This window comes from Oncorhynchus mykiss, chromosome 20 (assembly GCF_013265735.2).
Source record: "Oncorhynchus mykiss isolate Arlee chromosome 20, USDA_OmykA_1.1, whole genome shotgun sequence".
NCBI lineage: Eukaryota > Metazoa > Chordata > Actinopteri > Salmoniformes > Salmonidae > Oncorhynchus > Oncorhynchus mykiss.
In genome coordinates this window covers 29697027-29722141 of record NC_048584.1, presented here as the reverse complement: position 1 = coordinate 29722141, position 25115 = coordinate 29697027, and the positions used below count along the sequence as shown (strand labels likewise).

Below are 25115 nucleotides of genomic sequence, written 5' to 3'. Positions count from 1 at the left end.
CAGGTCTGTCTTTCAAATTGCTGAGCTGTCTATATGCCAAGAGAAGTCTTCCTATTTGAGGAGCATCACCTAACAGCAGTAGTATCCAGAACCCAAGTACATCTATCAAATCAGTTCAGACCATTATTTCATTCTACCGTGGCTCCAGATCATATAAGAACTTTGCATAGTTAACCTTCAAAAGGAATGAAAAAAATAAGTTTTGCAATTTATAAATCTAAAAAAGGTTTCAAGTTACCATCAAATCAGTTCAGACCACAGACCATCATTTCACTCGGCACCCCGTACTGTGTGGTATCTAGCCTGGAATCCAAAACTGCAGCCTGTGGGGAATCTTAGCCTGGCTCCAACCTGAATATCACTCAGGTTCATTATTGTTTCACTTCCTCAGGTTTAGTCTGGAACTACACCAATAGACAGACACTTGGACTGTCTAGATGAGAAATGATTCAGTTTGGATTCCAGGCTGTGTGGAATCAACATTGTATGAGACCTTTGCATAGTGCACGGCTGAACATTTAGAAGGAATGGGAAAATAAGTTATGTAAGAATAGGAATAGCGATGAGCATCCAAGTTGCATATCAAGGTTGTGTTACCAGAAGGTCGGGGGGTTGTTGGACTCAACAACGGAGTCGTCTGAACAAAGGAGCAATGGAACAACACATTTTTTCCACCACAGACTGTCCATACACAGACAACCGAAGAGCTGTCAGACTCTTGGACAGCGTTTCAGTACAGAATGTCAGGATCTGAGGAATGTTAGATATAATAGACAGCTGTTGTTCTTAACCTTTGTCTCTGAATTGTAGCTAATGTCTTAGTATTCTAGTGTTTCACAGATGTGTGACAGCAGGAGGACAACATTCTGACATTCTAAAAATGAAGTGACAGCAGGACGCATCTCACATTCTAGAATCTAGTGAAAGCAGGATGTATCTGAAATTCTAGAATCTAGTGAAAGCGGGATGTATCTGACATTCTAGAATCTAGTGAAAGCGGGATGTATCTGACATTCTAGAATCTAGTGAAAGCGGGATGTATCTGACATTCTAGAATCTAGTGAAAGCGGGATGTATCTGACATTCTAGAATCTAGTGAAAGCGGGATGTATCTGACATTCTAGAATCTAGTGAAAGCGGGATGTATCTGACATTCTAGAATCTAGTGAAAGCGGGATGTATCTGACGTTCTAGAATTTAGGGTGACCATCAAATCAAGGACTGACTGACCAATCAACTCCAGATGTTTGTTTCTTTACTTCCTGACTATATAATTTATTTTCTTTCCTAATGGCTGGTGTAACCAATGTGAAATGGCTAGCTAGTTACCTGGGTGTGCGCTAATACTGTTTCAAATGTCACTCGCTTTTAGATTTGGAGTAGTTATTCCCCTTGCAATGCAAGGGCCGCGGCTTTTGTGGAGCGATGGGTAACGATGCTTTGAGTGTGGCTGTTGTCGATGTGTACCTGGTTCGAGCCCAGGTAGGGGTGAGGAGGGGGACGGAAGCTATACTGTTACACTGGCAATACTATAGTGCCTATAAGAACATCCAATAGTCAAAGGTATATGAAATACAAATGGTATAGAGAGAAATAGTCCTATAAATACTATATTAACTACAACCTAAAACCTCTTACCTAGGAATATTGAAGTCTCATGTTAAAAGGAACCACCAAATGTAATATGTTCTCATGTTCTGAGCAAGGAACTCAAACGTTAGCTTTTTTACATGGCACATATTTTACATGGCACACATTTTTACATGGCACATATTACTTTCTTCTCCAACACTTTGTTTTTGCATTATTTAAACCAAATTGAACATGTTTCATTATTTATTTGAGGCTAAATAGATTTTATTGATGTTTTATATTAAGTTAAAATAAGTGTTAATTCCGTATTGTTGGAATTGTCATTATTACAAATGTAAAACAAATTGTCAGATTAATCGGCATCGGCCTTTTTGGTCCTCCAATAATCGGTATCAGTATCGGCGTTGAAAAATCATAATCGGTCGACCTCTAATCAGGACTGGTTGTGTTTATGCCACATTAAAAGGCAATACATTTTAAAGGTGTTTTTTTTTTATTTCACTTTTATTTAACCAGGTAGGCTAGTTGAGAACAAGTTCTCATTTACAACTGCGACCTGGCCAAGATAAAGCATAGCAGTGTGAACAGACAACAACACAGAGTTACACATGGAGTAAACAATAAACAAGTCAATAACACAGTAGAATAAAAAAATTAAAAAGAGTCTATATACATTGTGTGCAAAAGGCATGAGGAGGTAGGCGAATAATTACAATTAAGCCGATTAACACTCGAGTGATAAATGATCAGATGGTCATGTGCAGGTAGAGATACTGGTGTGCAAAAGAGCAGAAAAGTAAATAAATAAAAACAGTATAGGGATGAGGTAGGTAAATTGGGTGGGCTATTTACCGATGGACTATGTACAGCTGCAGCGATCGGTTTGCTGCTCAGATAGTAGATTTTTAATGTTGGCGAGGGAGATAAGTCTCCAACTTCAACGATTTTTGCAATTCGTTCCAGTCACAGGCAGCAGAGAACTGGAAGGAAAGGCGGCCAAATGAGGTGTTGGCTTTAGGGATGATCAGTGAGATACACTTGCTGGAGTGCGTGCTACGGGTGGGTGTTGCCATCGTGACCAGTGAACTGAGATAAGGCGGAACTTTACCTAGCATGGACTTGTAGATGACCAGGAGCCAGTGGGTCTGGCGACGAATATGTAGCGAGGACCAGCTGACTAGAGCATACAGGTCACAGTGGTGGGTGGTATAAGGTGCTTTAGTAACAAAGCGGATGGCACTGTGATAAACTGCATCCAGTTTGCTGAGTAGAGTATTGGAAGCTATTTTGTAGATGACACCGCCGAAGTCGAGGATCAGTATGATAGTCAGTTTTACTAGGGTAAGTTTGGCGGCGTGAGTGAAGGAGGCTTTGTTGCGAAATAGAAAGCCAATTCTACATTTGATTTTGGATTGGAGATGTTTGATATGAGTCTGGAAGGAGAGTTTACAGTCTAGCCAGACACCTAGGTACTTATAGATGTCCACATATTCTAGGTCGGAACCATCCAGGGTGGTGATGCTAGTCGGGCGTGCGTGCGGGTGCAGGCAGCAAACGGTTGAAAAGCAAGGATTTGGTTTTACTAGCGTTTAAGAGTAGTTGGAGGCCACGGAAGGAGTGTTGTATGGCATTGAAGCTCGTTTGGAGGTTAGATAGCACAGTGTCCAAGGAAGGGCCAGAAGTATACAGAATGGTGTCGTCTGCGTAGAGATGGATCAGGGAATCGCCCGCAGCAAGAGCAACATCATTAATATATACAAAGAAAGAGTCAGCCCGAGAATTGAACCCTGTGGCACCCCCATAGAGACTGCCAGAGGACCGGACAACATGCCCTCCGATTTGACACACTGAACTCTGTCTGCAAAGTAGTTGGTGAACCAGGCAAGGCAGTCATTAGAAAAACCGAGGCTACTGAGTCTGCCGATAAGAATAAGGTGATTGACAGAGTCGAAAGCCTTGGCCAGGTCGATGAAGACGGCTGCACAGTACTGTCTTTTATCGATGGCTGTTATGATATCGTTTAGTACCTTGAGCATGGCTGAGGTGCACCCATGACCAGCTCTGAAACCAGATTAAACACCGGAGAAGGTACGGTGGGATTCGAGATGGTCAGTGATCTGTTTGTTGACTTGGCTTTTGAAGACCTTAGATAGGCAGGGCAGAATGGATATAGGTCTGTAACAGTTTGGATCCAGGGTGTCTCACCCTTTGAAGAGGGGGATGACCACGGCAGCTACTCGACACCTACTCATTCCAGGGTTTTTCTTTATTTTTACAATTTTCTACATTGTAGAATAATAGTGAAGACATTAAAACTATGAAATAACACATATGGAATCATGTAGTAACCAAAAAAGTGTTAAACAAATCAAAATATATTTGAGATTTGAGATTCTTTAAAGTAGCCACCCTTTGCCTTGATGACATGACATCTTTGCACAATGGCAGAGAAAGGGACAGGGTTTTGTTTCTGGATTACATTAGAATGACATCACAGAGAAAGGGACAGGGCAACAACTCTTACAGTTCCAACTATTGAATCTGGCAAGATACTGTTCTTAATTATACAACTAACTTTTTTTGCCGAAGCTGAAAAAAATAAAATCTTCCTGCACTACAGATGTCTACAGTATATTGGTGTGCTAACACTAGTAAAGCCCCATTGCGCACATTTTTGTGAGAAAAAAATAAATATATGTTGTGTTAATATATTTTTTAATTATGATTTTTCAGGGAGTGCTGCACCATCCTCAGCACCCCTACTTCCCGCAGTTATGCGTACTGGGAATACATTTGATCTACTTTCACCCCTGGGTATATGTATTATTTTGCTGAGTCAGAAGGCTAATAAATCTCTAAGGCTGTGTTTACACAGTCAGTCCAATTCAAATCTTTTGTCAATTATTTGCATATCTGATACCTATCGGCAATGGTGGAAAAAGTACCCAATTGTCATACTTGAGTAAAAGTTCAGATACGTTAATAGAAAATGGCTGAAGTAAAAGTGAAGTCACCCAGTAAAATACTGGTTGTAATTTAAAGGAACAGTGACAGGAAATGAACATTGCATCTGTGTGCTACTTCAGAGGCGACATCAGAGTAAAAGTCTAAAAGTATTTGGTTTTAAATATACTTAAGTATCAAAAGTAAAGGTATAAATAATTTCTAATTCCTTCTATTAAGCAAATCAGGTGACACAATGTTCTTTTTTTTGTTGTTTAAATGTACCTATATTTAGGGGAACACCAAAATTCAGACATAATTTACAAATGAAGCATTTGTGTTTTGTGAGTCCGCCAGATCAGAGGCAGTAGTAAAGACCAGGGATTTTTGTGTCATTGGAAAATAATGGATAAAAACGACATAATTTTCTTTAGGAATGTTATTAAGTAAAAGTTGTGAAAAATATAAATAGTAAAGTGATGACTTAAGTAGTACTTTGAAGTATTTTGACTTAATTACTTAGCAACACTGTCTATCGGATATTTTCCCTAATGTGTAAACAGCAAAAAAAGAAAACACATGCAATCAGATTTTTGGACTTCCGATTAATACCACCTCCTATGTGGATCTAAATCCTTATCCAAACCCGATCCTCCATGTGCGACTTCTGTCTGGATGCTCAGATCAGATTTTTTAGCTCTGAAGTGGTTTTATTGCACATGACTGTTATCATTACAACCACTCCAAAATTTAAAGGAACAGTGACAGGAAATGAACATTGCATCTGTACTTCAGAGGCTACATCAGTGTGAATGCTCAAATCTGATATGGGTCACATGTAAAACTATGTGTGGACAGTCAGGAAAAAAAGATTGGCGATATAGGAAGACATTCAGATTTGGGTTCTTAGGGTGGCTGTGTAAACACAGCCTAATGTTGCAAGATGTATGGTGTGTGGTCAATTTCAGGAGCTGGTGGTGATGGGAGCTCCAGGATCATACTACTGGACAGGAACAGTCAAGGTCTACAACCTGACCTCCAGCACCTTCTACAACCCCAACAAAGAAGAAGTCGACTCACATAGATACAGCTATCTAGGTATGTTTCCTTTGATTGATTTAATCGATTAATCACTTATGCAATCGATCAATCTGTCTGTCAGTCGGTCTGTCAATCAGTTGATTAATTAATCAATAAATAAATAAATAGCCCAATCAATTTATAAATCATCAATCAAATGTATTCACAAAGCCCTTTTTAAATGACAGTACACTTTACACTACACTAACCTGGTGTAGACCCTCTAAGAGCACCAGTAAAATAGTTGACTACCTGTACCTAATTTATTTGATTGTATTGACAACTCTGACTGTTTCTCTCTTTCTCTCTAGGCTATGCTGTGACAAACCACTATTCAATGTAAAGTCTGACTGATTCTGTCTCTCTGTCTCTCTAGGCTATGCTGTGACAAACCACTATTTCATGTAAAGTCTGACTGTTTCTCTGTTTCTCTCTAGGCTATGCTGTGACTGCTGGACACTTCTCCTCTCCTAACTTCATAGATGTGGCTGCAGGAGCTCCACAACACAGTGGAGGAGGAAAAGTATGTACAGGATTTGATTGGTTGATTTAGGAGGAGTATCATATCTTTGTATTGAATATTTTAACACTGATTTGTTAACACTGTATTTTAACACTGTATCCTCCTTTCCCTCCAGGTTTACATTTTCAGAATAGATGGTGGGTCTTTGGTGAAGATCTTTCAAGCCTCAGGGAAAATGGTATGTGTCTGAAATATGGACCACAGCGATCTACTATGCTGTTTAACCATTACTACATGACAGTGACATGTTGTTTCTTTAGTGTGTCAGTGGTGATCACTGTTCACTTCTACCATCTGTTAGTATTCTTTGTTATCAGAAATGACATAGGCCTACACTTGAGTGATCATGCTCAATGGAGAGTCTCTAGACTTAATCAGGGTCTGGGAAACCATGCCCCATGTGTAGTAGAGTACACATACTGTAGCTGGTGCAGGTGAAGCATGGCAGACTGTTAGTTAATGGTTTTCTCAGAAGCACCACACTGTTTATGTGGTTTATGTAAAGTGTTTAGAGCACTCTAGGCTTGCATCCCAAATTGCACCCATTGGGCTCTGGTCAAAAATAGTACACTATATAGAGAAAGGGGTGCCATTTGGGACACACCCCTAGTCTGACCACGAACCAGACAGCTAGGGAGGGCAATTCACATGGTTTTAAGAGTAAATAATAACTCAATCTTTGTAGATTAAGACCCTATGTTTTGTAAATATTCCTTTAATATTGGTAGAGATATGAAAGGGAAAATTAATCCAGTCAGGTTGTGGAGGGAGAGAATGATGAAAATAAAAAGGAAGTGTCTGTCTATCTTGAGGGCAATCGAAAAAGCAGTCCTCATTGGCAATGAGTAGATTAGAATAGAATATAAATATTATAAGATAGAACAGAATGAAAATAATAGAATAGGACAGAATAGGATATATTTTTCCTAGATGGACCTTCAGTTGTGGCTAATAATTAAGACAATAAATATACACACACACAATTCACATGACAAATACATTACACTAGATCAACATGAATAATCATGTTTCGATGAAAAGACTGATCTGACTAGTGGTGTGTGTGGCTCTGTGGCTGTAGTGGTGTGCCTGTCTGTGTGGCTCTGTGGCTGTAGTGGTGTGCCTGTCTGTGTGGCTCTGTGGCTGTGGTGGTGTGCCTGTCTGTGTGGCTCTGTGGCTGTGGTGGTGTGCCTGTCTGTGTGGCTCTGTGGCTGTGGTGGTGTGCACACAGACGCCTCTGGCTTGTGCTTGGTTATTTTCCAGATGTGCTCTTACCTTGGCTCCAAATTGTGTGAATAGAATAGAATACATGTATATCTCTATACATTATACACAAGGTGAACACAGCGTTATGTATTTTCACTGACCCAATGCTACCTGTCTGTGTGGCTCTGTGGCTGTGCTTGGTTATTTTCCAGATGGGCTCTTACTTTGGCTCCTCATTGTGTGCAGTTGACCTGAACCGGGATGGCCTGTCGGACCTGCTGGTTGGAGCGCCCATGCACAGCACGCTACGGGACGAGGGACAGGTCTCTGTCTACCTCAGCAAGGGCAATGTGAGTGGGATCTGGGTTGGATGGGAATAGAGTTGGAAAATGATGTGAACTTTCTGAAATGTCCCAGATCTTCCAGAAGTTGTAGGACATTCGGAAGGGAGTGACCAGGTAGAGAATCCTCCAACTAGGAATTCTCTAAATGAGATTTGTGAAAAACATTGGAGATGTACAGTATATTCTAGCCCTCCAGTCAGCCTGTATATAACCCGCCATATAGAAACATGGCTGCCTATACTGCCTGGTCTCATAGACTAGATGTAAACGTAAATCCACTCAAATTAGGGTGATATGTCACGTTTGGTATGGTTACATAATACAGATGGTTACTTAAGGCAAACATGAAAGTAGGGTGGTTGGTCGGGGTGGATGAGTTGAGTGTATATTAGGACCTCCATATAGAGTGTTTGATCCTGTTCTGTTTATGAGTTATCATTAGGATCTTATAACTAGCTCGTCTTGGAGATTGTTACTGTGTGTTTGAGTTGTTCATGAAAGTCAAGTAAATAAAGGAAGGGGAAAGCAGCCATCTATAGCCGATAGAGACAGTTCCTCAACTGTTATAGTAAAAAGCAGGATTTATTTTAGTTAGTAGTAAGTTATAACCATTCTACTTTAGAGTAAAGGGTTGTGTCATGCCATAACTGCTCCCTTTTTATAGTAATGGCTATATCACACAATAACCATTCCCCTTTAACGTTATGGGTTGTGTTACGCAATAACCCTTCCCCTGTAATGGGTTGTGTCACGTCATAACTATTCCCCATTAATGTAATAGGTTGTGTCACATCCTAAACATTCCTCTGTAATGTCTTGTGTCACGTTATAATCATTTTCCTTTAAAGTAAAGGGTTGTGTCACGTCATAACCCTTCCCCTTTAAAGTAATGGGTTGTGTCACGTCATAACCATTCCCGTTTGACTACTTGTAGGGGGTGATGGAGCAGGCTGAACTCTTAAATGGAGATGATGCCTACAATGCACACTTTGGAGAGTGCATCACTGCAATTGGAGACATCGATGACGATGGGTACCAAGGTAAGTGTCTCTCAACTAAGTCACTGTGTTTTCAAGTATAGAATGTATGCTTATATAAAAATGTTAACCCTCCTCAAATCACTATTTAGCACTATTGTTGTATACATACAAAACTTCTGGATGACACATATTAGATTTATGAGAATTGTTCTAGTCTAGTTTTTCTTCCACTATGTTAAACATTTTGACATAAGCAAACGTTGGATGGTTGTAATACGTATGCTATAAAACCCAAAAAGCTTTTCTCTCAGGAAAATTCTGTTTTGATTATTTTGTGGAGAGTGGGATCTTGTACACCGCCCTATGGGGCTCCCAAGGGGCACAGCGGTTTTAGGCACTGTATCTCAGTACTTGAGTCGTCACTACAGACACCCTGGTTCGAATCCAGGCTATATCACAACCGGCCGTGATTGGGAGTCCCGTAGGGTGGTGCACAATTGGCTCAGCGTCGTCCGGGTTTGGCCGGTCAAGGCCGTCATTGTAAATAAGTATTTGTTCTTAACTGACTTGCCTAGTTAAATAAAGGTATAAAGAGAGGAAATTATATAAATAACATCTTTAACACCCAGCATTTACATTCAATGTTCAGAAAATTGGAATAACATTCTGTAGGTTTCTGCTTTCAATTCCCCACATTTGATAATGTAAGAGAAACAGGATGAGGTACTTAGTAGCCTATGTTGTTAAACAACATTATAAACCTTGACGATTTCCTTGTCCATGTTATGATTGTTTTAAAACGTTCACTTTTTTCGTATGCATGCTATTGCATCATCACTGAAGAACTATTTTTGCTTTAAAAGGGGAAAGTGTATTTTCCAGCTTTGGTTGTGAGGGGGGATTAAGGGACGTTGCCTGAGCATCAAATGCCACCCTCTTCCCTGCATAGTGTACAACTTTTGACCAGGGCCCATTTGGGATGCAGACTTTATGTTAATCCTTTTGCCTTCAGTTTTATGGTTCTGTTTCCACTCTTACAGAGGTTTCACACTGGGGTTTATAGGGACTGACAACACTTAAATGTCTATTAAGAGACTGTGACAACATGTTTCCCAAGCACAGCCCTGCAAAAAGAAAAAAGACCCAGGGGTCCTGACCATAGAAATAGAATGAATAGAATGGACGTCTCCATTCATGTCAATGATGGCATAATGGGTGGACTGGCAGCCATTTTGAGTGTACCCATGCCAGGAATTAAAAGCAGGAAGCGTACCCTTCAATCTGTGTTGTGATTTGTTGAGTCAACTCAACTGACATTACAAAAAATACATGTCATTGCATGAGCCATATCAGATAGAATCATTTGAATGAACATTCTACATTACCATGTAGAATGTTGATAGAACACTCCAAATAACCATGGAAATTATTGCATTACATTACCAGGCAGCCAATGCAAGTGGACCCATGAGTTTACCAGTCAAATTGCCATAGTTAGAGCTTCCAAGCCTGTTCTATTCAGATGCGTCATGCCCATAGGCAGCACAGGGGCACGTGCCCCTTCAGATTGTCCTGTTTAAAAATATATCATTTTTTAATATATATTTTTTTGTACTACTAGCCACTTAAGAATTTCATGAAGTTGGCTTTAACCAGCCCAGATAGCTTCTCCCAACCTCATAACTACACTTAACCAAAAAATATGAACGCAACTTGTAGTGTTGGTTTCATGAGATGAAATAAAAGATCTCAGAAATGTTCAATACACACAAAAAGCTTATTTCTCTCAAATTTTGTGCACAAATTTGTTTACATCCCTGTTCGTAAGCATCCCTGGTATATCAATAAGCTAATTAAACAGTATTATCATTACACAGGTGTTGGGGACAATAAAAGGCCAAATCAAATTGTATTTGTCACATGCGCAGAATACAACAGACCTTACAGTGAAATGCTTACTTACAAGCTCTTAACCAACAATGCAGTTTTAATAAAATACCAACAAAAAAAGTAAGAGATAAGAATAACACATAATTAAAGAGCAGCAGTAAATATCAATAGCGGGGCTATATACAGGGGTTACCGGTACAGAGTCAATGTGCGGGGTGGTGGAGGGGGGGGCTATGACTAGGGTGGCTGAAGTCTTGACCATTTTTAGGGCCTTCCTCTGACACCGCCTAGTATAGAGGTCTTGCATGGCAGGAAGCTTGGCCCCGGTGATGTACTGGGCCGTAAGCACTACCCTCTGTAGTGCCTTGCGGTCGGAGGCCGAGCGTTTGCCATACCAGGCAGTGATGCAACCCGTCAGGATGCTCTCGATTGTGTAGCTGTAGAACCTTTTGAGGATCTGAGGACACATGCCAACTCTTTTCAGTCTCCAGGTCTCTGATCTCCTCCCTATAGGCTGTCTCATCGTTGTCGGTGATCAGGCCTTCCGATGTTGTGTCATTGGCAAACTTAATCATGGTGTTAATCATGGTGTTAATCATGGAGTCGTGCCTGGCCGTGCAGTATTGAGTGAACAGGGAGTGAACAGGGAGTACAGGAGGGGGCTGAGCACGCACCCCTGAGGGGCCCCTGTGTTGAGGATCAGCGTGGCGGATGTGTTGTTACCTACCCTTACAACCTGGGGCGGCCCATCAGGAAGTCCAGGATCAAGTTGCAGAGTGAGGTGTTTAGTCCCAGGGTCCTTAGCTTAGTGATGAGCTTTGAGGGCACTATGGTGTTGAACGCTGAGCTGTTGTCAATGAATAGCATTCTCACATAGGTGTTTCTTTTGTCCAGGTGTGAAAGAGAAGTGTGGAGTGCATAGAGATTGCATCATCTGTGGATCTGTTGGTGCAGTATACAAATTGGAGTGGGTCTAGGGCAGCTATTCCCAAACTGAATACCCCCCGGGGTACGCGCAATGCCGTCAGGGGTAGGCCAAATCAAAATGTGATTCACATTTTACATTTTTAAATAAAAAAATTAAGTTAAAAAAAAAAAAATCTTCACATTTTCAAACAGTTCATCTATATTTTCCAACGGGGCTATACATTTTCTCGCCTGAGTAACCTCGTTTCACTACCAAAAATAAAATGAAGCCACCTAGTTAGTGTTCAGCGAAATAACAACACAATGTCAAATACAGGTAATTAACATCCAATCACATTAACCGTTACTCTTTCGCGGTAATTCCACAAATGTAGCCAAATGTAGATGCTGCTCATGTTGGAATTCGTACTGATGGCGCAGACGCCATAACAGGGAGACATAGTATAGTGGACACGCGTGTGCAAGCAGTTGTTCCCGATGCCACTTGTACACTGCAGCATCTTCCGAGAGGCTCTTGCTGCCAAGGGAATGCCTGACAGCTTGAAAGACATTTTGGACACTACAGTGAAATTGTTAACTTTGTTAAAGCAACTCTCGTGTATTTTCTGCACTATGCAATGATATGGGCAGCGACCATGTAACGCTTTTACAACATACAGAAATGCGCTGGTTATCAAGGGGGAAGGTATTGACACGTTTTTTTAAATTGAGAGACGAGCTTAAAGTTTTCTTTACTGACCATAATTTTCACTTGTCTGACGGCTTGCATGATGACAAGTTTCTCACATGACTGGCCTATCTGGGTGATGTTTTTTCTCGCCGGAATGATCTGAATCTAGGATTACAGGGACTCTCTGCAACTATATTCAATGTGCGGGACAAAATTGAGGATATGATTAAGTAGTTCTTCTCTGTCTCGATTAACAAGGACAACACACAGGTCTTTCCATCATTGTCTGGTTTGTTGTGTGCAAATAAACTCAAGCTTACGGCCAATTTCAAATGTGATATAGCGAAGCACCTTAGTAAGTTGGCTATTCAATTACGCAGGTACTTTCCCGAAACAAATGACACAAACAACTGGATTCGTTATCCCTTTCGTGCCCTGCCTTCAGTTCACTTACCGATATCTGAACAAGAGACCCTCATCGAAATTGCAACAAGCGGTTCTGTGAAGATTTTATTTAATCAGAAGGCACTTCCAGATTTCTGGATTGGGCTGTGCTCAGCGTCCTGCCTTGGCAAATTGCACTGTTAAGACACTGATTTCCTTTGCAACCACTTACTTATGTGAGAGTGGATTCTCGGCCCTCACTAGCATTAAAACTAATACAGGCACAGACTGTGTGTGGAAAATTATTTAAGACTGAGACTCTCTCCAACACCACCCAACATTGAAAAGTTATGTGCATCCTTTCAAGCACACCCCTCTCATTAACCTGTGAAATCAAATCCAATCAAATCAAATCAAATGTTATTTGTCACGTACACATGGTTGGGAGATGTTAATGCGAGTGTAGCGAAATGCTTGTGCTTCTAGTTCCGACAATGCAGTAATAACCAACAAGTAATCTAACTAACAATTCCAAAACTACTGTCTTATACACAGTGTAAGGGGATAAAGAATATGTACATAAGATATATGAATGAGTGATGGTACAGAGCAGCATAGGCAAGATACAGTAGATGGTATCGAGTACAGTATATACATATGAGATGAGTATGTAAACAAAGTGGCATAGTTAAAGTGGCTAGTGATACATGTATTACATAAGGATACAGTAGATGATATAGAGTACAGTATATACGTATACATATGAGATGAATAATGTAGGGTATGTAAACATTATATTAGGTAGCATTGTTTAAAGTGGCTAGTGATATATTTTACATCATTTCCCATCAATTCCCATTATTAAAGTGGCTGGAGTTGAGTCAGTGTGTTGGCAGCAGCCACTCAATGTTAGTGGTGGCTGTTTAACAGTCTGATGGCCTTGAGATAGAAGCTGTTTTTCAGTCTCTCGGTCCCAGCTTTGATGCACCTGTACTGACCTCGCCTTCTGGATGATAGCGGGGTGAACAGGCAGTGGCTCGGGTGGTTGTTGTCCTTGATGATCTTTATGGCCTTCCTGTAACATCGGGTGGTGTAGGTGTCCTGGAGGGCAGATAGTTTGCCCCCGGTGATGCGTTGTGCAGACCTCACTACCCTCTGGAGAGCCTTACGGTTGTGGGCGGAGCAGTTGCCGTACCAGGCGGCGATACAGCCCACCAGGATGCTCTCGATTGTGCATCTGTAGAAGTTTGTGAGTGCTTTTGGTGACAAGCCACATTTCTTCAGCCTCCTGAGGTTGAAGAGGCGCTGCTGCGCCTTCTTCACGATGCTGTCTGTGTGAGTGGACCAATTCAGTTTGTCTGTGATGTGTATGCCGAGGAACTTTAAACGTACTACCCTCTCCACTACTGTTCCATCGATGTGGATAGGGGGGTGTTCCCTCTGCTGTTTCCTGAAGTTTGTGGTGAGTTATTCACAGTTTTTGATTAACAAATAAAGTGATATGTAAAATGGCTAAATAAAGAGCAAAATGATTGATTATTATTATATTAATATTTGTGCCCTGGTCCTATAAGAGCTCTTTGTCATTTCCCCTGAGCCGGGTTGTGACAAAAACTCACACTCGTTCTTATGTTTAATAAATGTATTGTATAGTGTGTGTGTGTGTGTGGCAGGCTTACAATGATGGCAAAAAAACTACATCTGAGAGTGTGCTGACCCTTGTGCTATAGGGGGTACGCAGCTGGAGGTTGAATGTTTGAAGGGGTATGGGACTATAAAAAATGTGGGAACCACTGGTCTAGGGTTTCTGGGATAATGGTGTTGATGTGAGTCATGACCAGCCTGTCAAAGCATTTCATGGCTACAGACGTGAGTGCTACGGGTCGGTAATCATTTAGGAAGGTAACCTTAGTGTTTTTGGCCACAGGGACTATGGTGGTCTGCTTGAAACATGTTGGTATTACAGACTCAGACAGGGAGAGGTTGAAAATGTCAGAGAAGACACTTGCCAGTTGGTCAGCGCATGCTCGGAGTACACTTCCTGGTAAACCATCTGGCCCTGCGGCCTTGTGAATGTCTTACTCACATTGGCTGCGGAGAGCGTGATCACTCAGTCGTCCGGAACAGCTGACGCTCTCATGCATGTTGAAGTGGTACTTGCCTTGAAGCGAGCATAGAAGTTATTTAGCTCGTCTGGTAGGCTCGTGTCACTGGGCAGCTCTTGGCTGTGCTTCCCTTTGTAGTTCTAATAGTTTGCAAGCCCTGCCACATCCGATGAGTGTAGGAGAAGGTGAAGTACGATTTGATCTTAGTCCTGTATTGGCGTTTTGTCTGTGTGATGGTTCTTCGTAGGGCATAGCGGGATTTCTTATAAGCTTCCAGATTAGTCCCATTCCTTGAAAGCGGCAGCTCTACCCTTTAGCTCAGTGCGAATGTTGCCTGTAATCCATGGCTTCTGGTTGGGGTATATACGTAGTCACTGTGTGGACGATGTCCTCGATGCACTTATTGATAAAGCCAGTGACTGATGTGGTGTACTCCTCAATGCCATCGGAAGAATCCTGGAACATATTCCAGTCTGTGCTAGCAAAGCAGTCCTGTAGTTTAGCATCTGCTTCATCTGACCACTTTTTTATAGACCGAGTCACTGGTGCTTCCTGCTTTAATTGTTGCTTGTAAGCAGGAATCCGGAGGATAGATTAATGGCCATATTTGCCAAATGGAGGGCGAGGGAGAGCTTTGTATGGGTCTCTGTGTGTGGAGTAAAGGTGGTCTAGATTTTTTTCCCTCTGGTTGCACATTTAACATGCTGATAGAAATGAGGTAAAACTGATTTAAGTTTCCCTACATTGAAGTCCCAGCCACTAGGAGTGCCGGCTCTGGATGAGCATTTTCCTGTTTGCTAATGGCGGTATACAACTCATTGAGCGTGGTTTTAGTGACAGCATCGGTCTGTGATGGTATGTAAGACAGCTTCGAAAAATATAGATGAAAACTCTCTAGGTAGATAGTGTGGTCTACAGCTTATCATGACATACTCTACCTCAGGCGAGAAAAACCTCAAGACTTCCTTAGATATCGTGGACCAGCTGTTCCTCACATACAGTGAACTCGGAAATGTACATACACCTTAGCCAAATACATTTAAATTCAGTTTTTCACAATTCCTGACATTTAATCCTAGTAAATATGCCCTGTTTTAGGTCAGTTAGGATCACCACTTTATTTTAAGAATGTGAAATGTCAGAATAATAGTAGAGACAATTATTTATTTCAGCTTATTATTTATTTCATCACATTCCCAGTGTGTCAGAAGTTTACATGCACTCAATTAGTATTTGATAGCATTGCCTTTAAATTGTTTAACTTGGGTCAAACGTTTCGGGTAGCCTTCCACAAGCTTCCCACAATAAGTTGGGTGAATTTTGGCCCATTCCTCCTGACAGAGCTGGTGTAACTGAGTCAGGTTTGGAGGCCTCCTTGCTCGCACATACTTTTTCAGTTCTGCCCACCAATTTTCTATGGCATTGAGGTCAGGTGTTTGTTATGGCCACTACAATACCTTGACTTTGTTGTCCTTAAGCCATTTTGCCACAACTTTGGGAGTATGCTTGGGGTCATTGCCATTTGGAAGACCCATTTGCGACCAAGCTTTAACTTCCTGATGAATGTCTTGAGATGTTGCTTCAATATATCCACATAATTTTCCTCCATCATGATGCCATCTATTTTGTGAAGTGCACCAGTCCCTGCTGCAGCAAAGCACCCCCACAACATGATGCTGCTTCACGGTTGGGATGGTGTTATGTGGCTTGCAAGCCTCCCCCTTTTTCTCCAAACATAACTATGGTCATTATGGCCTAACACAGTTCTAATTTTGTTTCATCAGACCAGAGGACATTTCTCCAAAAGTACGATCTTTGTCACCATGTGCAGTTGCAAACCGTAGTCTGGCTTTTTTATGGCGGTTTTGGAGCAGTGGCTTCTTCCTTGCTGAGCGGCCTTTCAGGTTGTGTCGATATATGACTCGTTTTACTGTGGATATAGATACTTTTGTACCTGTTTCCTCCAGCAAGGTCATTTGCTGTTGTTCTGGGATTGATTTGCACTTTTCGCACCAAAGTACGTTCATCTCTAGGAGACAGAACGCATCTCCTTTCTGAGCGGTATGATGGCTACGTGGTCCCATGGTGTTTATACTTGCATACTATTGTTTGTACAGATGAATGTGGTACCTTCAGGCGTTTGGAAATTGTATCAAAGATGAACCAGACATGTGGAAGTCTACAATTGTTTTTCTGAGGTCTTGGCTGATTTCTTTTGAGTTTCCCATTATGTCAAGCAAAGAGGCACTGAGTTTGAAGGTAGGCCTTGAAATACATCCACAGGTACACCGCTATTGACTCAAATTATGTAAATTAGCCTATCAGAAGCTTCTAAAGCCATGACATTCTTTTCTGGAATTTTCCAAGCTGTTTAAAGGCACAGTCAACTTAGTGTATGTTAACTTCTGACCCACTGGAATTGTGATACAGTGAATTATAAGTGAAATAATCTGTCTGTAAACAATTGTTGGAAAAATTACTTGTGTCATGCTCAAAGTACATGTCCTAACCGACTTGCAAAAACTATAGTTTGTTAACAAGAAATTTGTGAAATGGTTGAAAAAAATAGTTTTAATGACTCCAACATAAGTGTATGTAAACTTCTGACTTCAACTGTATATGCATAGGCCCCCACCCAGTGTCTTACCAGAGGATGCTGTTCTGTCCTGCCGATGGAGTGTATAACCCGCGAGCTGTATGTTCTTAATGTCGTCGTTCAGCCTTGACTTGTTGAAATTAAGATATTACAGTTTTTAATGTACCGTTGGTAAGATATATGTGCTTTCAGCTCGTCCCATTTATTTTCCAGTGATTGAACATTAGCTAGCTGGACAGAAGGCAAGGGCAGATTAGCCACTCGTCACCTGATTCTCACAAGGCACCCTGATCTTTTTCCACAAAATCTCAGTTTCCTTCTCCAGCGAGTCACGGGGATCGGGGCATGGTCGGGTGTCTGTAGTAGTATATCCCTCCCATCCAACTCATTGAAGAAGAACTCTTTGTCCAGTTTGAGGTGAGCAATCGCAGTTCTGATGTCCAGAAGCTCTTTTCAGTCATAAGAGATGGTAGCAGCAACATTATGTAAAAATCTAGTTACGAACAACGCGAAAAAACAAACAATATAGCATGGTTGGTTAAGAGCCGGAAAGACGGCAGACCTCCCCTCCGGCGCCATCGTAATACTCTAAAATGTGCAGTTTTGTCACACAACAAATAAAATAAAATCAAATGTATTTATATAGCCCTTCGTACATCAGCTGATATCTCAAAGTGCTGTACAGAAACCCAGCCTAAAACCCCAAACAGCAAGCAATGCAGGTGTAGAAGCACAGTGGCTTGGAAAAACTCCCTAGAAAGGCCGGAACCTAGGAAGAAAGCTAGGGAGGAACCAGACTATGAGGGGTGGCCAGTCCTCTTCTGGCTGTGCCGGGTGGAGATTATAATAGAACATGGCCAAGATGTTCAAATGTTCATAGATGACCAGGAGGGTCAAATAAAAGTAATCACAGTGGTTGTAGAGGGTGCAACAGGTCAGGACCTCAGGAGTAAATGTCATTTGGCTTTTCATAGCCGATCATTCAGAGTATCTCTACCATTCTTGCTGAGGTATGGGACAACATTCCACAGGCCAGAATAAACAGCCTGATCAACTTTTTGCCAAGGAGATGTGTTGCGCTGCATGAGACAAATGGAGGTCACACCAGATACTGACCGGTTTTCTGATCCACAACCCAAATATTTTTTTAAGGTATACGACATGACCAAAAGTATGTGGACACCTACTTGTCGAACATCTCATTCCAAAATAATGGGCATTAATATGGAGTTGGTCCCCTCTTTAATGCAATAACAGCCTCCACTCTTCTGGGAAGGCTTTCCACTAGATGTCGGAACATTGCTTTGGAGACTTGGTTCCATTCAGGCACGAGCATTAGTGAGGTCGGACACTGATGTTGGGTGATTAGGCCTGGCTCGTAGTCGGTGTTCCAATTCATCCCATAGGTGTTCGATGGGGCTGAGGTCAGGGAAAACCATTTCTGTATGAACCTGTATGAACCTCCCTTTGGTCCTTCCCCAAACTGTTTCCACAAAGTTGGAAGCACAGAATTGTCTAGAATGTCATTGTATGCTGTAGCTTTAAGATTTCCCAACACTGGAACTAAGGGGCCTAGCCTGGACCATGAAAAACAGCCCCAGACCATTATTTCTCCTCCACCAAACTTTACAGTTGGTACTATGCATTGGGGCAACCCAGATTCATCTGTTGGACTGCCAGATGGTGAGGTGTGATTCATCACTCCAGAAAACATGTTTCCTCTGCTCTAGAGTCCAATGGCTTTACACCACTCCATCTGATGCTTGGCATTGCGCATGGTGATCTTAGGCTTGTGTGCGACTGCTCGGCCATGGAAGCCCATTTCATGAAGCTCCCGACGAACAGTTTTTGTACTGACGTTCCTTCCAGAGGCAGTTTGGAACTCAGGAGTGAGTGTTTCAACCAAGGACAGTTGATTTTATGTGCTATGCAAATCAGCACTCGGTGGTCCCATTCTGTGAGCTTGTGTTGCCTACCACTTCGCGGCTGAGCCGTTGTTGCTCCTAGACATTTCCACTTCACAATAACAGCACATACAGTTGACCGGGGCAGGACAGACATTTTACTAACTGACTTTGTTGGAAAGGCGGCATCCTATGACGGTGCCACATTGAAAGTCACTGAGCTCTTCAGCAAGGCCATTCTGCTGCCAATGTTTGTCTATGGAGATTGCATGGCTGCGTGCAAGATTTTATACATCTGTCAGCAGCGGGTGTGGCTGAAATAGCAGAATTCACTAATTTTAAGGGGTGTCCACATACTTTTGTATATATAGTGTATCTGTGACCAACAGATGCATATCTGTATTCCCAGTCATGTGAAATCCATAGATTACGTCCTTTATTTCAATTCACTGATTTCCATACATGAACTGTAACTCAGTAAAATCTTAAAAATGGTTGCATGTTGCGTTTATATTTTTGTTCTGTGTAGTTATTAGTAAGAAGCTATTTCAGGCTATCAATCAAGTTAGAGGAGCTAGCTTGTCGAACTATCTTAGCTGGCATGCCTGCTGGTACAGTGAAAATCATATGGTGAAAAGTTGACCGCTCAAGAGGTATGCTCAGATATTAATTACGTGTAATGATTATGGCTATCGATTGCAGGAAAAAGCTGTTTCAGGTGTTTGAAAAATGCTAAATTCTCCAACTTACAGATGGGGTGCCTAACCCATTCAGGTCACCCCCTAGCGATCCTCACATACTTTGTGCCCCCTCAGATTTTTAGGGTGCATGACGACACTGTTTCTATTCATTTCATTTCTATGGTCCTGACACACACAAAGCAACTTCTTGAACAGCAGTTGGAATCCAGTCTTGTTGGTTCTTAACTTTCTTGTTCATTTTCTGTAGACGAGTAATACTGAACTCTTTCCCTCTGTGTGATTGTCTTTGTCTCTCTCTCTCTCTCTCTCTCTCTCTCTCTCTCTCTCTCTCTCTCTCTCTCTCTCTCTCTCTCTCTCTCTCTCTCTCTCTAGATGTGGCCATAGGAGCACCCAAAGAAGATGACTACGGTGGAGCAGTCTACATTTACCATGGCGATGCCACAGGAATCGTCAACAAATATTCTATGGTAAAGACACTTTCAATGGTTAGACACAACAAGTAATCAGCACAAGTCTTGGGTTGATAATATGCCACCATCATAGGCTCTTTTGGAGGAAGAGATACTAGAAAGTCAAGAGACAATTCATCTTAAACCAATTGAGATATTATGTCCCCTGTGTTTAAGACCAACAACATAAAATATCATCTTCATCTGCTTTTAATTTCTAGTTTAGTACACACACACACACACATTTGTTTTACAAACAGTTGATTCCCATTCACAATCCTATTTTCCCTAACCCTTAACCTAACCTTTAACCCCAAACCACTAACCCTAATCTTAACCCTAAACCACTAACCCTAATCCAAACCCTAAATCACTAACCGTAATCCTAACCCTAACTCTTAAACCTAACCCCTAAACCTAAAATAGTATTTCCTCTTGTGGGGACCTGCAAAATGTTCTTAATATTCCTTGTTTTACTATCCTTGTGAGGACTTCTGGTCCCCACAAGGATAATGAAACCAAACACACACACACACACACTGCATTGTGTTAGCAACAAGGATAACATCACAGCTCCATCTGTGTTGACACAGCAGCACTAGCAGCAGCACTCTGTCTGCATCTCAAATGACACCCTATTCCCTATAGTACAATGTTTTTGACCAGAGCCCTATGTGCACTAAATAGGGAATAGGGTTCCATTTGGGAAGCATCCTCTGACTAACGTGTCATAAAGACCCAGGTGGTAATGTTATCCTGGGAAGAGATTTTCCACTCATCTAATACGAACACACACATACACACACACAGGAGTGTGTTTTCAATAGCTTGGAAGCCAGACCAAAAGATCCCCACAATGGATATTAGCCCCATGAAACAATATTATAGAGTGTGAGTCCCAAATGGCACCCATATATAGTGCACTACTTTTGACCAGAGCCAATAGGTCCCAGGTCAAAAGTAGTGCACTGCATAGGGTCCCATTTGAAACAGTCACAGTAGTTCATCATTTCTATTTACTGAGATACAGGATGAGGTGAAATGTAAAAGTCCACTTCCCTCTCAAACCGTAGCCTTGCTCAGTGTTGTTGGTAGATTAAAGCTCAGACAGTGGTCTGTTATGGTAGCAGTAACAGACACAGTTGTCTGTTATGGTAGCAGTAACAGACACAGTGGTCTGTTTTAGTAGAGGTAGCAAAAACATGCTTGACTGTTGTGAGACAATGTGATGCTGATCCCTCCTGCTACAGTAATGTGTTCGCTAATGTTAATCTGTCAGATCAGTCTGCGTGTGTGTGTGTGTAATTGTGTGTGTGTGTGTGTGTACTTGTGTGTGTGTGTGCGTGTGTGTGTGTGTGTGTGTGTGTGTGTGTATTCTCACGTTTATATAATTCATTGCAGAGGCTGTCTGGACGGAGTGTAAACCCCGCCTTCCAGATGTTCGGCCAATCAATATCTGGCAATGTGGACATGGACGGCAATGGATATCTAGGTACTGTCACAATATACAGTACATAGAATGAAGAATTGGCGTGCTCAACTGAAAAGTTTGTTGTAGCAAAAACTCTTTGGGTGCCAGATTCAAAAGGGATACACTGTTAAAAAAAACAAAAACGAATATTCTTAAAGATTAACTTAAATAATATTTCAGTGAGTGCAGGTTTTTCCTTTGTACAGTACAAAACAGATGATACAACGTAGCCAACACTAGGTTCAGGGTTAATGATGTACGTAGAGCTCTACTAGCCAACACTAGGTTCAGAAGTTAACTTCTTGATGCACCCATCCCGTTAGCGGGATCATTTTCGTCAACCGCTGAATTGCAGAGCGCCAAATTAAAATTAAATTACTACAATATTTAATTCATGAAATCACAAGTGCAATATAGCAATCCACCTGGCGTGTCAGGTGATCCAGGTAATCCACCTGGTGTGTCAAATTTCAAAAAAGCTTTTCGGCGAAAGCATACCAAGAGTTTATGTAAGGACATCTCTCTCAGCAGACAAAACATTACAAACAGCTAGCAGCCAAGTAGATTGGTCACGAAAGTCAGAAAAGCAATAAAATGAATCGCTTACCTTTGATGATCTTCGAATGTTTGCACTCACGAGAATCACCAGTTACACAATAAATGTTCCTTTTGTTCCATAAAGATGATTTGTATATCCAAAATACCTCCATTTGGTTTGCGCGTTATGTTCAGAAATCCACAGGCTCGAGCGGTCACGACCGGGCAGACGAAAATTTGGAATAGTATCCATAAAGTTCGTAGAAACATGTCAAACGTTTTTTATATAAATCCTCAGGTTGTTTTTACAATGTATAATCAATAATATTTCAACCGGACTGTAGCTTCTTCAATAGGAGAGAGAGAGAAAATGTCTGCTCCAAGCTGTTGCGCATGCAAAACGCTGCTGGCACCCAGCCATCCAATGACGCAATGTGATCTTTCTCGCTCATTTTTCAAAATAAAAGCCTGAAACTGTGTCTAAAGACTGTTCACACCATGTGGAAGCCACAGGGAATCTGGTTGATATCCCTTTAAATGGAGTGAAGGCAGGCAATGGAACAGAGAGCTTTCAGGAAAAACAGCACTTCCGGGTTGGATTTTCCTCAGGTTTTCGCCTGCAATATCAGTTCTGTTATACTCACAGACAATATTTTTACAGTTTTGGAAACTTTAGAGTGTTGTTTATCCTAATCTGACAATTATATGCATATTCTAGATTCTGGGCCTGAGAAATACAGTGCCTTGCGAAAGTATTCGGCCCCCTTGAACTTTGCGACCTATTGCCACATTTCAGGCTTCAAACATAAAGATATAAAACGGTATTTTTTTGTGAAGAATCAACAACAAGTGGGACACAATCATGAAGTGGAACGACATTTATTGGATATTTCAAACTTTTTTAACAAATCAAAAACTGAAAAATTGGGCATGCAAAATTATTCAGCCCCTTTACTTTCAATGCAGCAAACTCTCTCCAGAAGTTCAGTGAGGATCTCTGAATGATCCAATGTTGACCTAAATGACTAATGATGATAAATACAATCCACCTGTGTGTAATCAAGTCTCCGTATAAATGCACCTGCACTGTGATAGTCTCAGAGGTCCGTTAAAAGCGCAGAGAGCATCATGAAGAACAAGGAACACACCAGGCAGGTCCGAGATACTGTTGTGAAGAAGTTTAAAGCCGGATTTGGATACAAAAAGATTTCTCAAGCTTTAAACATCCCAAGGAGCACTGTGCAAGCGATAATATTGAAATGGAAGGAGTATCAGACCACTGCAAATCTACCAAGACCTGGCCGTCCCTCTAAACTTTCAGCTCATACAAGGAGAAGACTGATCAGAGATGCAGCCAAGAGGCCCATGATCACTCTTGATGAACTGCAGAGATCTACAGCTGAGGTGGGAGACTCTGTCCATAGGACAACAATCAGTCGTATATTGCACAAATCTGGCCTTTATGGAAGAGTGGCAAGAAGAAAGCCATTTCTTAAAGATATCCATAAAAAGTGTCGTTTAAAGTTTGCCACAAGCCACCTGGGAGACACACCAAACATGTGGAAGAAGGTGCTCTGGTCAGATGAAACCAAAATGGAACTTTTTGGCAACAATGCAAAACGTTATGTTTGGCGTAAAAGCAACACAGCTGAACACACCATCCCCACTGTCAAACATGGTGGTGGCAGCATCATGGTTTGGGCCTGCTTTTCTTCAGCAGGGACAGGGAAGATGGTTAAAATTGATGGGAAGATGGATGGAGCCAAATACAGGACCATTCTGGAAGAAAACCTGATGGAGTCTGCAAAAGACCTGAGACTGGGACGGAGATTTGTCTTCCAACAAGACAATGATCCAAAACATAAAGCAAAATCTACAATGGAATGGTTCAAAAATAAACATATCCAGGTGTTAGAATGGCCAAGTCAAAGTCCAGACCTGAATCCAATCGAGAATCTGTGGAAAGAACTGAAAACTGCTGTTCACAAATGCTCTCCATCCAACCTCACTGAGCTCGAGCTGTTTTTCAAGGAGGAATGGGAAAACATTTCAGTCTCTCAATGTGCAAAACTGATAGAGACATACCCCAAGCGACTTACAGCTGTAATCGCAGCAAAAGGTGGCGCTACAAAGTATTAACTTAAGGGGGCTGAATAATTTTGCACGCCCAATTTTTCAGTTTTTGATTTGTTAAAAAAGTTTGAAATATCCAATAAATGTCGTTCCACTTCATGATTGTGTCCCACTTGTTGATTCTTCACAAAAAAATACAGTTTTATATCTTTATGTTTGAAGCCTGAAATGTGGCAAAAGGTCGCAAAGTTCAAGGGGGCAGAATACTTTCGCAAGGCACTGTAGGCAGTTTCATTTGGGTACGTTTTTCATTCAAATATCCAAATACTGCCCCGTACACTCAACAGGTTAATGATGTATGTAGGGCCTACAGCTCCACTAGGTTCAGGGTTAATGATGTACGTAGGGCCTATAGCTCCACTAGCCAACACTAGGTTCAGGGTTAATGATGTACGTAGGGCCTACAGCTCCACTAGCCAACACTAGTTTCAGGGTTAATGATGTACGTAGGGCCTACAGCTCCACTAGCCAACACTAGGTTCAGGGTTAATGATGTAAGTAGGGCCTACAGCTCTACTAGGTTCAGGGTTAATGAAACACTTGGAGCCTACAGCTCAACTTCATGTCGTTATTGTAAAAGAGAATGTGTTCTCAATATCCTACCTGGTGAGATTTAGGTTAAACGAATATATCAAACGAGCTCGGATCGAATCAGCAGACAAAGTAAAGAATGTCTGCT

The 25115-nt window shown here is 41.6% G+C and overlaps 1 protein-coding gene across 1 annotated transcript in view; it reads left to right on the top strand.

The window, feature by feature from the left end:
• The window catches only part of itga9 (integrin, alpha 9), a 139623-nt gene that overhangs the window by 24187 nt on the left and 90321 nt on the right, over positions 1 to 25115 (top strand). Inside the window, exons 6-12 of the mRNA XM_036956146.1 lie at positions 5505 to 5634; positions 6054 to 6139; positions 6255 to 6317; positions 7558 to 7695; positions 8624 to 8729; positions 20219 to 20313; positions 21697 to 21787. Of these exons, the coding sequence (XP_036812041.1) occupies positions 5505 to 5634; positions 6054 to 6139; positions 6255 to 6317; positions 7558 to 7695; positions 8624 to 8729; positions 20219 to 20313; positions 21697 to 21787 (709 nt within the window). The remainder of the gene's footprint in view (positions 1 to 5504; positions 5635 to 6053; positions 6140 to 6254; positions 6318 to 7557; positions 7696 to 8623; positions 8730 to 20218; positions 20314 to 21696; positions 21788 to 25115) is intronic.